The 15,362-nt window shown below is 43.7% G+C and overlaps 1 protein-coding gene across 1 annotated transcript in view; it reads right to left on the minus strand.

The window, feature by feature from the left end:
• The window catches only part of GALNTL6 (polypeptide N-acetylgalactosaminyltransferase like 6), a 1,183,510-nt gene that overhangs the window by 48,749 nt on the left and 1,119,399 nt on the right, over positions 1-15,362 (minus strand). The window contains exon 9 of the mRNA XM_068552792.1: positions 13,977-14,198. Coding sequence (XP_068408893.1) covers positions 13,977-14,198 — 222 coding nt within the window. The remainder of the gene's footprint in view (positions 1-13,976; positions 14,199-15,362) is intronic.

A 15,362-nucleotide genomic window follows, 5' to 3' on the forward strand; every position in this document is an offset into this window, starting at 1 on the left:
AATGCTGATTTTTTTGAACTCTATCTTTCTGTTTCAGTTTATTACCTGAGAATCTGTATAAAAAAGCTCTCAGCCACGAGGGCTCCTTGGACACCCTGAAATACACACTAGAATAGTGAGAAAAATGTTTCATTGTTTGCCTTTAAAATGTCTATCTTTCAGAGTAATGATCTGGTGTCCTGTCAACTGCAGTGGTGTTCAGTGGACTCTATTTTGTTTCTCTCTCACCTCCCTGCCTCTTATGAATTTACAGCTTTTTGTATATGTAGTATGTTTTAATTAATTGGGTCACTTTTTGGATGTTCACAGCCTCCCACCTATGGCAGGTGGGAACGCTTAGCTGACGCCTGTGTCCTTTTGATCAGACCCACGTCAGCCGTTAATCGCTCCTTCCCTTCCTTACTTTCTGGAGCAACAAAACACCCAGCCCACTTTTCTATGTTTCCTGCTCCACAGCTAGAATCAGCCATTTCTTCAAGGATCCTTAGTTCCACTGAGTGGAGAATCCAATTTAGAGACTGCCTTGCGAGTTAGATGTGCCAGTGAGATTGGACTGGAGTTGTTTCTAGCCCTTTACAGTGGATGGAGCTGGAAAATTTGTATTTTAGAAAGTGAGAAGAAAAATCATGATCCGCCATTTCCAATTCAAATTTAAGATCCTAAGTGTTTATATTGTTAATTTTATATTTGGATTTCTTTTTATATTTAGATCTCTGTGGCAAACCTTTTTCTTTATAACATTAACATACTTTAAAATTTGTGTGCTTGAAAAGAATGTGAATTAAGAAAAAATGTTTCAGGGCTTCCCTGGTGGCGCAGTGGTTGAGAGTCTGCTTGCCAATGCAGGGGACACGGGTTCGAGCCCTGGTCTGGGAAGATCCCACGTGCCGCGGAGCAGCTGGGCCCGTGAGCCACAATTACTGAGCCTGCGTGTCTGGAGCCTGTGCTCCGCAACGAGAGGCCGCGATAGTGAGAGGCCCGCGCACCGCGATGAAGAGTGGCCCCCGCTTGCCACAACTAGAGAAAGCCCTCGCACAGAAACGAAGACCCAACACAGCCAAAAATAAATAAATAAACAAATACTTTAAAAAAAATGTAAAAAGTCTATTAATTAAAAAAAAAAAAAAAGAAAAAATGTTTCAGAGTTAAAAAGGTCTACATTATTGATTTTTAAAAGTTTTTTTACTATTATGTTTTTTTGGCTGTGCCACATGGCTGCGGGATCCTGGTTCCCTGACCAGGGATCAAACCTGGGTTCCTGGCAGTGGAAGCAGAGTCCTAGCCACTGGGCGGCCAGGGAATTCCTGATTACATGGTTTAGATTACACAGAATCTTATTAATTTGGATTTACCTATTATGTCTTGGACTGAGAGAGGTATGTTAAGCTGTCCTATTTTTGGTGTGTTTCAGTCCTTTTCTCCTTGCATTTCCAGCAATTTCTACCTTATAAAAGTTGTTTCTCTATAGGCTGCAGTCTTCGGCATTATAATGTCTTTTTTGGCTTCTCTTAACTTTTTAGGTGTCTTTGCTCTCCTGTATTCTACCAAGTTTCGTATTAAAATCTGAACTTCTGCTTTCTTATTACTTGAATTTCCCTGGTGTATCTATGCTTATTCTTTAATCCTTAATCTTTCTGTGTCTTTTTGATTAAGGTATGTCTCATACCACAGAGAGTTAGATTTGCTTTATTAGTCAATCTGAATTTATTAAACAGATTTCTTTATATGTTTGATCTCAGCTCTGACATATCAATTTATTATTTATTTACTGTATCTAGTAAATCTTTCACTATGTGATTCGTTTTCTTTTCTCTTTGTAATCTTTGGTATTTCATATGGTTTGTGTTTTTGTTCTACTGGTTACCTTTAATATTGTGTATAATATCTGAAGTTTCCTTTTTTTTAAGGTAATGCCTAATTCTACTCTTTTCTGAGCAGTACTGATTAGTTATAATCTTTTCCCTTTTCTTCCTTCACCTCCAGTGTCTAAACACATTCTTTTAATCCTAGTTAATGCCCGTGGGCATTAACTTATTAAGTTCTTATTAGCAGAACTTATACTTTTTTTTTTTAACATCTTTATTGGAGTATAATTGCTTTACAATGGTGTGTTAGTTTCTGCTTTATAACAAAGTGAATCAGTTATGCATATACATATGTTCCCATATCTCTTCCCTCTTGCATCTCCCTCCCTCCCACCCTCCCTATCCCACCCCTCTATGTGGTCACAAAGCACAGAGCTGATCTCTGCGCTCTGTGCTATGCGGTTGCTTCCCAGTAGCTATCTATTTTACATTTGGTAGTGTATATATGTCGGTGCTACTGTCTCACTTCGTCCCAGCTTACCCTACCCCCTCCCCTTGTCCTCAAGTCCATTCTCTACATCTGCGTCTTTATTCCTGTCCTGCCCCTAGAGCCTTTTTTTTTTTTAGATTCCATATATATGTGTTAGCATATGGTATTTGTTTTTCTCTTTCTGACTTACTTCACTCTGTATGACAGACTCTAGGTCCATCCACCTCACTACAAATAATTCAGTTTCATTTCTTTTTACGGCTGAGTAATATTCCATTATATATATATGTGCCACATCTTCTTTGTCGATTCATCTGTTGATGGACACCTAGGTTGCTTCCATGTCCTGGCTATTGTAAATAGTGCTGCACTGAACGTTGTGGTACATGACTCTTTTTGAATTATGGTTTTCTCAGGGTATATGCCCAGTAGTGGGATTGCTGGGTTGTATGGTAGGTCTATTTTTAGTTTTTTAAGGAACCTCCATACTGTTCTCCATAGTGGCTGTATCAATTTACATTCCCACCAAAAGTGCAAGAGGGTTCCCTTTTCTCCACACCCTCTCCAGCATTTATTGTTTGTAGATTTTTTGATGATGGCCATTCTGACCGGTGTGAGGTGATACCTCACTGTAGTTTTGATTTGCATTTCTCTGATGATCAGTGATGTTGAGCATCCTTTCATATGTTTGTTGGCAATCTGTATATCTTCTTTAGAGAAATGTCTATTTAGATCTTCTACCCATTTTTGGATTGGGTTGTTTGTTTTTTTGATGTGGAGCTGCATGAGCTGCTTGTATATTTTGCAGATTAATCCTTTGTCAGTTGCTTCGTTTGCAAATATTTTCTCCCATTCTGAGGGTTGTCTTGTTTATGGTTTCCTTTGCTGTGCAAAAGCTTTTAAGTTTCATTAGGTCCCATTTGTTTATTTTTGTTTTTATTTCCATTTCTCTAAGATGTGGGTCACAAAGGATCTTGCTATGATTTATGTCATAGAGTGTTCTGCCTATGTTTTCCTCTAAGAGTTTTATAGTGTCCAGCCTTACATTTAGGTCTTTAATCCATTTTGAGTTTATTTTTGAGTATGGTGTTAGGAAGTATTCTAATTTCATTCTTTTACATGTAGCTGTCCAGTTTTCCCAGCACCCCTTATTGAAGAGGCTGTCTTTTCTCTATTTATATTCTTGCCTCCATTATCAAAGATAAACCCACGCATATATGGTCACCTTATCTCTGGGCTTTCTATCCTGTTCCATTGATCTATGTTTCTGTTTTTGTGCCAGTACTAAACTGTCTTGATTACTGTAGCTTTGTAATATAGTCTGAAGTCAGGGAGCCTGATTCCTCCAACTCCGTTTTTCTTTCTCAAGATTGCTTTGGCTATTCGGGGTCTTTTGTGTTTCCATACAAATTGTGAAAATTTTTTGTTCTAGTTCTGTGAAAAATGCCATTGGTAGTTTGACAGAGATTGCATTGAATCAGTAGATTGCTTTGGGTAGTAGAGTCATTTTCACAATATTGATTCTTCCAATCCAAGAACATGGTATATCTCTCCATCTGTTTATATCATCTTTAATTTCTTTCATCAGTGTCTTACAGTTTTCTTGCATATTCTTTTATCCTTTCAGCCAGTCTCTACCAGACCATAGGCCAAGCTAATGTAAACATCTCTTGGTTTTCTGAGGCTCATTCTCTAGTAGGTTCCTCAGAAAGACTCTTGGGAAAATTAATCCTTGGGTTCTTTAATGTTTATACCTATTTTTCAGTGGGCTTTATACTTGAAGCACAGTTTGGTTGGATATAAAATCTTTGGCTCATATTTTATTTTCTGAAGCATCTTTACAATGTCGTCCATTGTTTTCTGGTACAAAATGTTTGTGCTTCAAAGTTTGGCTTAGGGGTTTTTTTGGTTGAATGCACAAAATTGTTTTCCTTCATTTAAAAAATACAACTGTTTTACTAGAAATGTTTGTGTTGATGGTTCTCAGTTGAATTTCTCAGCTATAGCCCCTTTAATATGTAGGTTCAAATCTTTTATTTTGTGAAGGTTTTCTTAAATATAGTTTTATGTCTTTCATTTTGTGGGGGAACATTCTTCTTTGGGAATTGATGTTAAATCTTCATTAAATCTCTGTTGTTCCAAATCTTTGGTAGAATCTTCTATCTCTTCTTTATTTCCGCTTTATTAATTTCACTCTCCTCCCTTCCAGCCTTGGTTGTTCTTCCTGGGCCTCCCTGGGTCTCTATATGCTTGTTTGTTTCTTCTAATTCAGTCTTTGTTTCTGAGATTTTTTTTTTCTTTCCTTTTCTTCTCTTTTCATTCTTGAGTTTTCAGCTCTCTTTTCATATCATCACGTTTCACATCATTCCAAGTGTCTTCTTTTTTTTTTAATTAAAAAAATTTTTTTGGATTATAGTTGATTTATAATGTGTTAGTTTCTGGTGTACAGCAAAGTGAATCAGTTTTACATACACACACACACACACATATATATATATATATATATATATATATATATATACCCATACACATATGTGTGTGTGGCTATATATATATTCTTTTTCAGATTCTTTTCCATTATAGGTTATTACAAGCTATTGAATATAGCTCCCTGTGTTATACAGTAGAACCTTGGTTTAGCCATCTCATTTCTGAGCTGTTCTAATTCTGACTTGTTTGGTTCTTTCAAGCTTTGATTGTTTTTAAGCTTCTTTTAGCTCATTTAAAAATCATATGTTGCTGTTTTCATCCTCTTTGTGGCCACATTTGTGGGATGTTTTCATCCATCTCTTGGAACTTTATTTGGCTCATTTAAATCTTTATCCTTGCTGTATCTCCGTATGGGGTTTTATCGTAATCTGGTTTTATTTTCCACATATAAATTAAATGGTTCTCTTGGAAAGTTCCTCTGTAGGGCTCTCTTCTGCATTGTTACTGTGACAGATTAAAAAAAATATGGCCTCTTTATATACATGATGACTTCTCTGTCTCTCAGGGGTGAGCCTGATTCACAAGAGCTTCCTGCCTCTAACTCTGTGTTGTCTGGAGTCTGAAGGTCTTTCCTTCCAGAGCAGTGAGGCTGCCTTTCCACGTGCTTGTCCACCACGTCCTGGGGTCCAGCTCAGATACCTCCTTCTCTGGTGTTAGAAGTTTAGTCTCCCTGGGACCCACAGTGTTTTGTTTCAGATCCAGTGATCAGCAGGTTTTTTGTTTTTTTTTTTTTTTTTTAGCAAGGTTGGTGGAAGGGAAGTGGAAAGAATGAGTCTCTGTCTTTCCAAAAGGGTGTGTGTCAGAGCATTTCTGAGATCCTGTGGGCGGAGGCTGCTTTGGCATTGTTTGAATTCCCAGGCCCCTTACTGGTTTCCTATGGTTTCTTTGCACTTGTCCTCAACTTGGAGCCTGTGAGGGAGTCTTTGAATTTCACTGGTCATTTGCAGATTTAATTGCTTTAGTTCCTGTTCTGTAAAGGATCGGCTCCTTTTGGGGGTGAATATTTGTTGATTCCTGAGTTGCAGCTTATAGCACTGTACACACTCTTCTTTTTCTTTGCTACCAACCCCTCATCCCCAGTGATCCCACGCAAGACCTGCTGCTGCCTGGTGTATAGGTAACACTAACCCTACTCTGGGATTCCTGGGGGTTCCTTGTCACCAGTTTTATGTAAGATGTTATCCATGTTGTGTGTGTTTTTTCTTTTGCTATCCTATATGTTTTGTCTGGCTTTTATGATTGAACAAAACCATGCTGTGGCCATGTTTTTAGCATTGGAAATCCCAGTATATTTTATTTAATTTATTTATTTTTTTAAACATCTTTATTGAAGTATAATTGCCTTACAATGGTGTGTTAACTTCTGCTTTATAACAAAGTGAATCAGTTATACATATACAATATGTTCCCATTTCTCTTCCCTCTTGCATCTCCCTCCCTCCCACCCTCCCTATCCCACCCCTCTAGGTGGTCACAAAGCACCGAGCTGATCTCCCTGTGCTATGCGGCTGCTTCCCACTAGTTATCTATTTTACATTTGGTAGTGTATATATGTCCATGACACTCTCTTACCCTGTCACATCTCACCCCACCCCCTCCCCATATCCTCAAGTCCATTCTCTAGTAGGTCTGTGTCTTTATTCCCGTCTTGCCACTAGGTTCTTCATGGCCTTTTTTTTTTTTTTTTCCTTAGATTCCGTATATATGTGTTAGCATACTGTATTTGTTTTTCTCTTTCTGACTTACTTCACTCTGTATGACAGACTCTAACTCCATCCACCTCATTACAAATACCTCCATTTCATTTCTTTTTATGGCTGAGTAATATTCCATTGTATATATGTGCCACATCTTCTTTATCCATTCATCTGTCGATGGACATTTAGGTTGCTTCCATGTCCTGGCTATTGTAAATAGAGCTGCAATGAACATTTTGGTACATGATTCTTTTTGACCTATGGTTTTCTCAGGGTATATGCCCAGTAGTGGGATTGCTGGGTCGTATGGTAGTTCTATTTGTAGTTTTTTCAGGAACCTCCATACTGTTCTCCATAGTGGCTGTATCAATTTACATTCCCACCAACAGTGCAAGAGTGTTCCCTTTCCTCCACACCCTCTCCAGCATTTATTGTTTCTAGATTTTTTGATGATGGCCATTCTGACCGGTGTGAGATGATATCTCATTGTAGTTTTGATTTGCATTTCTCTAATGATTAATGATGTTGAGCATTCTTTCATGTGTCTGTAGGCCATCTGTATATCTTCTTTGGAGAAATGTCTATTTAGGTCTTCTGCCCATTTTTGGATTGGGTTGTTGGTTTTTTTGTTATTGAGCTGCATGAGCTGCTTGTAAATCTTGGAGATTAATCCTTTGTCAGTTGCTTCATTTGCAAATATTTTCTCCAGTATATTTTAAAACAAGAATATTGTAGAAAATTTAGCTTTTTATTTCCGGCATCACACCATATGGTTTTTCATTTTTTCCAGCAGAATGGCAGTATTTGAATGTTAGGATCTGGAATAAAATTATTTGCTGCCAACTGGTATGCAATTCTGGCAAAAAAATGTGGGCAAAGAGGGTCGATGTGTGTAACTGGTTCTGCATGATTTGGGTCTAGAACAAGACTAAGAAAAAGTGACTTGTCCTTCCTGTTTTAGGGATGGTCTAGAAAGTTAAGCTCCTCCTGAGATTATCGTGTCATGTTAATTTCTCTTTGTAATGGGCCTAACAGATGGGCCACCTTTTTCAGAAACTGAGCAACTAACAGACTTCACATTGGCCATAGAAGCTCAAGAGAAAAGGCCCTGCATGTGGCTGTGAAAGGGAAAGGCCTAAGAGCTTGTTTGTGGTTGATGGGACAGAAACAGTGTTTTGGAAATCTAAAGGTGGTCAAAGGAAATTCCTGTATTTCTTACAAGTAATAAGAAATCTAATCAAGTGGATCCCAAACATAAAGAGATAGTTGGAGAGAAAACAAAACGTGGAGAAAGAATGGTGGCTTCAGGGGAGGCCAGGACCATTGATTTTTCCCATCTCTCAGTCCAAGTAAGAGACAGTTATGTTTCAGGTCGCTCACAAAATCTAAGACTGACTGATGACCTTTAAGCTGTGAATGGAAGGGACAACTTATATCTAAGCGGTGCAGTAACTGTGTGTCCCAGAGTTTGAAACAGGGCCAGCCAAGACCTACTGTTGACAGACAGCTCAACTCGCATAGCGAGGACACTTGGAAGAATATTTGCTCTTGTTCTTAACTACTGTCTGCCTGCAAACGATGAAACCAGTTCCAAGCCCAATGATGCATCCTGGCATCTGTCTGCATCTCTTAGCATGACTCCCAGTATCTTCTCACTGTTATTCCAGGACCCCAAGAATCTTGCCCATTTTTTTGCTGTGTTTTTTCTTGTTCTCCACCAACCTGTGGATGGTCACTAGACTTTGAAGTTGAGGGCAGTTGCCCCTGAAGGGACCACTCCAAGCTCTCCCAGAAGCCAGCTGGGCTCTTTGTAAAAGAATGGGTGGGGTGGGGGTATTCTTATGTCCATGGCTGGAAAAATTATATTGAATTTTTCCACCTATGCTGACTCTCTGAGGCTGTGCATTGGAAATCCTACTTTAATAGCTGAGTGATCCTCAAATTCTATTAATTCTGTATCATTGTTGAAATTAGAAAGGTACCAGTTATTAAAAATTAAACACTAGAATGAATTCACGATTAGGCTAACATACACTTAAAATTTCCTTTACTCCTGTCATGTGAAACCCTAAAGGTATGTATTTATGTATATAAACATATGTCAGTATGAATACATACACATCGTAAGGAAGAACAAAATAGAAAGAGAAGATAGAAAGTTTTTGGCACATATATATATATATATATATATGCAGAAAAATCTTTTAGTTCTGAAACACCTCTGATTCTATTAGGACATGGGTCAAATTGCTGTTTTTGAGACATTAAGATGCCCAGTTTGCTCAGCTGGGGATATGAAATTAAAATCACGTTTAGTGTTGAAGGCAACACTAAGTTTGTCTTCAGCTGTCTCGGCTGTTGAGAACTCAGAAAACACATAGTGGAAGCTCAAAGGACAATGCAATTCTTTATGTAGTCTTACCTTTCTCTCAATCTGCTTGTAGAGCTCCAGAGAGGTGAATTAGCATAGTGTGCCAGCATTGTCTCTGCCTGAGAAAGTAAATGACAGATCAAGTCTCGTGCACTCAGAGAATGACAGATCATCTCTGAACGGCCGCTCAGTTTACAGGTCTGGTTTAGACAAAGAGCGGCCGAAGGGCAGCGACGGTCCCAGCGTGCTTGCCAGGGGAGCAGCAAGACACGTCCTCTGTGGGTTCCCCAGTTGCCAGTCGAGGCTGTTGGGGGGAGACGGGAAAGGGGGCCATTGCTCTCCCAAGAAAAGGAGCCGGAGCCTGGCTCTTCCCTCTGTGTTACCCAGTAGCTGCCCTGGCGTAGAATTTGTTTGGAAGAGACAGCATCACACCGTCAGATGGCCTTTCAGATAACGCGCCTCCTAGTGTCAAACTTCCTCTCCTGGAAGCCCATACGGAGAAATCTGAAAGGCCTCGTGCGCCGTGAGAACATCAGAAGGAAGAGAGCCAGTGAAAAGAAGTCAAGAGCAGCTGAAGCCGAGGAGGTGAGCCGGGATGATTCCGGGGGCCTGTCTTTGTGAAGATGCCGCAATTCAGGGTGACATGACTCTTGAGCGAGGGGTTTAAATAGCAGCAGAAGGAGTTCGGCATTGAAATGAATTTTTAAAATAAAGATTTTTCAAAAGTTTTGCACAATGGCAAGATGACAAACGGATGTGTCAAGATTGGCACATTGAGGACGGCGAGCAGACACCTTGGTCAGGAAAGACACGCCTGTCTATTTTACATCTTTTATTCCCTCTTACACATGAGGATGTGGGATTCTGCAGAACTCTACTTTTTGGACTATAAAGGAGTACTATAAATGGCTATCACGAATTCATGAATTCTAAGGAGGGGAAGGAGTAAGAAGGCAAAAAATAATCGGAAGTTCTGTTGCGTTCATTTAGCATCTTGACACAAAAAGACACACTCCCTCTGTGCCTGGTTTAAGAACAGTTTTCTGCTTTAAACCTGTTCTTACCCGGGTTTCTTCTCCAACACAGCACTGCGGAAAGCGCATTGCTTCTACTTGAATAGCACCAAGGGATGCTTGACTTAGTACATGGCTCAAAATCCCCTTTATTCTCTCGGGGCCCCTCACCTCCCCACTCCACCCACTACCCTGGCGACCAGAGGACGGAATGACGCCTCCATCAGAGGTGACTTTAATCTCTTCTTGCCTTTGAAGTGCGAAGGTGGCATGGAGAGATTGGAAATTGCTGGCACGGAGGATTTTCACTTTTGGAGGTTCTCCTTCTCCTTAGGATGTCAGGAGAGAATATGTCATATCTTGTTGGACTATGACACGGAATGTGGACCTGGCAGTCCCTCGGAATCACTCACCTGAGATTCATTACTCACACTGTCTTCCCAGCCAAGCTTCCCAGAGAGGCAGCCTCTGTATGGCCGGCCAGGGAGTGATGTGGAGACCCTTCCCCGTGCGGTGAAGGGGAGCCAGAGCTTGGCCTGCCCATGGGGGCCTCTGGGCAGAGCTGTGAATGCACAGGGGGTGACGGAGCCAGGATCCTCCATTCCTTCATCATTCACTCAATAAACATTTATTGAGCACCCACTCTATGCCAAACCCTGTTCCTAGCTGCTGAAGGGCAGTAGTAACTCAACAAATCCACAGAACCCCTATGTCCTGGAACTGGCTTTCTAGGTGGGTGAGAAACACGATAAATACGTAGATGACACAGCTTGTTCTGTAGCGAGGGGTGCTGATGAGAAGGAGAGAGCAGGGGAGGGGCGTTGGGAGTGGATGAGGATGGGCAGCCCCGCGTGCATTGCTGCACACGACAGAGGGGACAGCCGGGGAGGGCTTTCCGAGAAGACAGTGCTTTTGGAGAAAGGGCCTGAAGGGCATGAGGGAAGAGCCTTGGGATCTAAGCAGGAGGAACAGCAAGTGAAAAGGCCCTGAGGTAGGCTTGTGCCTGGCCTGATGGGGAGCAGCGCTGAGGCCAGTGTCCCTGGAACAAGGAAGCCGAGGGCTAACAGTAAGAGATGAGGTCGGAGGGGACGCGACAGGGGCCAGGTCGTTCAGGGTGCAGGTGAGGGCTTTGACTTTGACCCCGAGAGAGCTGGTAGCTGTTGAACGGTTCTGAGTGAGGCAGTGGCCTGATCTCCCGTTTCAAGTGGAGAATAAGCTAAGGGGCGGGGGGCGTGGGAAGCAGAGGAATGAGTTAGGAGACACACACGACAGCCAGCTGAATCTGTCAGGGAAACGAGTAGCAGCTTATAGGCTGTGTATGGTCTCTGACGCATCCTTTCCAAGCTGGGTTCCAACGACCAGAGCCCAAGATTGCCTAAGCACTTCATTGTTTACCCAGAATCAGGCTGGCACAGAGGAGCAGGTGGGAAACTGTTCCAAGTACAAGTGCATGAAACAGCACGTTACCCTGCTTCCTGGCACAGCGCTCCCATAAAGGAGTTTTGTGTTTTCATTGCTGGAGGTTTGTGGTTCCTTCCTACCCCTGCCTTTAAAAAACCACACAGTCTGCCTTTCCCTTTTCACTGTCTTATCAAAACAGCAAGTGACCTATTACATTTATGTAGGAGCTTGGCGCATTCGAGCCATTAATTTAAAGTTTATAGGAAACGAAACAGCCCTTTTATTTACTAGATTGGATCCTGCAGCAGAAAAGGGACATTAGTTAAAAAAACAAACAAACAAAAAAAAACTGGTGGAATCTGATTGCAGTCTGTAGCCGAGTTAATAGTATTGTACTAATACTTATTACTTAGTTTAAATGTGCTATGGTTAAACATATGGTGGCAAACGTAAGATGTTAACATTAGAAGAAATGGGTGAAAGGTGTATGTCAGCTTTCTGTGCCTTCTTTGCAACTTTTCTGTATGTTTAAAATTATTCCAAAATAAAAAATTAATAAACAAAAAGCTCTTTTTAGAGGGCCAAGGAATACACGAGTGAAAACTTTGAATTTTTTTAGAGATAAAATGGTCCACAGGTATATTCTGCACATTTAGCATTTTTTATCCACCACTAAGAAGTAGGTTATTACCCAATATATAGTTAGAAAACTTTTCATCATTGGGGGAGCTAGTGCAGGGGCTCCGTGGTCCAGCTGGTAGGGCACCTGCTTGCAGTGGGTTCCACAGCTAGGGCCTCGCTGGGCCTCGCCTTTGTGCAAGCACTGCTGTCTTCTTCACAGATGCAGCCCACCATCCGCTTCCTGGTGATGAAGCGGACTAAATTAGGGTCTTCCTTGGTGCCTGAGGCTGCCTTCGGGGCGAGCGTATGGTACGGGTCCAGACCCTAGCGTGCAGGCAGCATGACCTCCCTCTCCAGCCCAGTCGCCTGCTCGGCATCAGTAGGAACACCACCTCCAGACGCCATAGGGCGCACCATGGAGACTCCCCTGGGACCGCGGGCGCTCAGGGCCTGCGTGGCCAGCGCTCCAGCTCCGCGGAGCAACCTTGAGGCCATCAGGCCAGCTACCAACACCAGCGCTTCCGGGAGCCGGCTCCGGAGGCAGAAGGGACTTGGGGGGGGGGGAGGACTTCTTTCCCCTCCGCGTGCTCCCGCCCCGCTCGCTTGACTCTGCCGTGGGGCGGGGCCGCGGGCGCTTGGAGAGCTTCCTAAATCACTGAGGCAGGACTGTTTTTAGATGATCAGGGAAAGACGGCAGACATAATCTTAACCCAAAAACTCGAGGAAGAAGCTCACCTGCTTATTGGGTAACAAATTCTTATGTCTTACAACACCTTAGACTAAGAAAGTTCTCTCTGGGGGTCTACTTTAAACTTCTGCTGCTGTAAATTAAGCCCCTGGTAGATAACGAAAACGAATACCAGCAGAGTAATATTACTAATATTCCGGGGACGCTTTAATGAAATCTTTAAGCTGCAAAGGACCAGAGACCAAATTACTCACTGACTGAAGCATCCAGGATCAGGACCACGTGCGCATACAAAAAAATATTAGGAGATGAAGCCTGTGGTGCTAGCCTTGGCTCTGTCCTTCATGCCTGAGGTATCCCAGGTCAAGCAGAGAACCACCTCTCTACGGGCCCCTCAGCCAAACAAGCGGCGCGCGTGTAACCTGCGGAACGCGTTTCCTGCGCGGAGCCAGGACAGACCACGCAAGGACACTGCCCTAGCGCGCGGGCCTCCCCTGCCACGCCCGGGGGCCACCTGTGTTCAGAGCTCTGCCAAGCCACAGACACTAGCCGGCCAAGCACCTGTTCTCCCCACACCACAAAGTCAAGGACGACGATGGGAAGGCTCCTGCACGACGCGAGATAGTCCGCTTCTGAGCGTGGGGATGGCGCTAGCGTCCCTCCTACCCGCCCCCTGCTACGAGCAGATTAAATTGCAGGCTAAATTCACCTCATCCAATTTGAGTCCTTGCTCTAGCACACCCTCTCCTAAGAGGAAAAGGCCACAGTAACGAGATTGAACAGAACTGAACCCAGCACAAAAGTCCTTTATATGCCAAAATATAGATGCTTTAAATTGGGCAGCTGGGGCCTTTCAGCTCTTTCCATTTTAGATCATGAAGTAAAATTTAAAAGAAGCGCTCAGAGGTGGAAAGGTTGGTGCTTATTTAAGGAACCCATGAGGTCCCACACGTGCCACAGTTCTGGGTATTGTGGAAAAGCATATCTTCTTGATTCTGCATCGCACACCTGGTTAGGAAAGCCGCCAAGCCCCATCGGGGCACCTCGTCCTTGCGCACGCCCATAGCAACCAGGCTGTGTGCGCGGCAGACAGGTGGGGTTTTATCGTGGACCTCAGGTCACATTTATGTACACAGGAGCACGACAGATATTTTCATTCTCTGCAAGCTCTTAGGGCAATTTCACTAATCTCAAATAAATAGTTTCCAGGTGCATTTAAAAAAAATCAATTTGGGGAGTCAACAGTGGCCAGGGGTTCGAGGGGTGAGCTGAATGCCCTTCCCCAGCAGTTCCTACAGAGGACATGTATTTATCGGAGATTATTTCAGCTGACCCTGGCCACAGGGCAAGGGAGCTGAGGGTTTCAGCAGCCCCACTCCCACCCCCAGGGGGCGCCTCACCTCCCCCCAGGCTGCGGGCAGGGGCTCCACTGGAGGGTAGTACTTGGGCACGTCCCAGGCCACCGCCGCCATGAACCACTTGAAGTCCTTGCACTTGAGCTGTCTGCGCAGCTCCTTCTGGGCGGAGAGGTCCCCCGTGGACAGGTGCCTGTACTCCGGGCGCCGCTGGTAAATGTACTCGGCAAACTCATCCATCCAGGTCTCCGCCACCCGCTTCAGGTTCTGTGCAGCAGAAAAGAGGGTCAGTTATTGGCTTGTGCCCGCAAAGGCGGATTTTAGTTGCCCTCCAAATGGACAAAAAAGATGAAAAGAAATCAGACAACCTCAGGCAGCTCTAGTTAGGAGTTTTCCTAACTGTGAGGGGTGTGAGATGATTAGCCCGAGGCCTTGCACACATTTCTGCTCCTGACATGGGGTCCAACTGCCAATTAGAGAATTGATCAGAGCCAGTAAAAAAAAAAAAAAAACCCAGCTTGCAATCCTCTCCGCTTTCTCGTCCCTCCTGTGATTTCACGGTGACAAATTCTTTGTTTTTCACGTAGAACTACAGGAGCTGGGCCTGGAGCTGATGACATCGTTCTTAGGCATCAAATTGCTTAAACCCTTTCAAGGAACAGTGAGGGAGCTTGGAAAGAATGAGGACAAACAAGCTGTTATTCTCCCAGTTACAGCGAGAGAGCCCAGTATTACTCAATTCAAGACTTTGTGTTCTGGTGAAGCTGTGTGCCACCGGATGCCCAGGAGAATTTAGTAATTCACTGCACGGTGAAGTCGGGCTAAGGAGCACCAGGGGGCCAGTCTTCTCTGCAGATGGAGCCATGGGGGGAGGGGGCAGGGAGACACGCACGCTCCTTAGGGGCAGGGAGTGTGGGTGTTGAGGGTAGGAAGCTCAGCCCTTTCCCCAGCTTTGAGACTGAGCTAGTAACTTACACACTCTGGGCCTCAGATTCCTCGCCTGAAGAAGGTACACATAGCAGTATGTCCCTCCATCAGGGGAGTGGTTGTAAGGTTAAGTGAAGTAACACCTGTCAGGGGCTTCGACTAGTACCTGGCTTACAATAGGCTCTATGGCTATTAGAGCTATTGTACCTAGTAGAATAATAATAGCGCAGCATTGGAAGACAGAACGCCTGGGTGTTGGGCTTGGCCGTGGGCGAAATGACTTGTTCTGTGGTCTTGGAGAAGGGCCGTGGCTGCCATGAGGTGTCCTCTGACACTCCTTCACCCCTCGGTGCTGAGCGGTAGAGAGAACACTGCCATGTCTGGAGCAACAGTTCTGATGCCCCAGCTTCATAGGTGGGTGTCCCACAAGCTCTAGTTCTTGTTGTTTTGTGTTCAAATTCCTTATCTTAAGCCCCCAGCTGGTGTGAATATTGACCCTTTCCA

The sequence above is a fragment of the Eschrichtius robustus genome, chromosome 10, assembly GCF_028021215.1.
Source record: "Eschrichtius robustus isolate mEscRob2 chromosome 10, mEscRob2.pri, whole genome shotgun sequence".
Taxonomy (NCBI): domain Eukaryota; kingdom Metazoa; phylum Chordata; class Mammalia; order Artiodactyla; family Eschrichtiidae; genus Eschrichtius; species Eschrichtius robustus.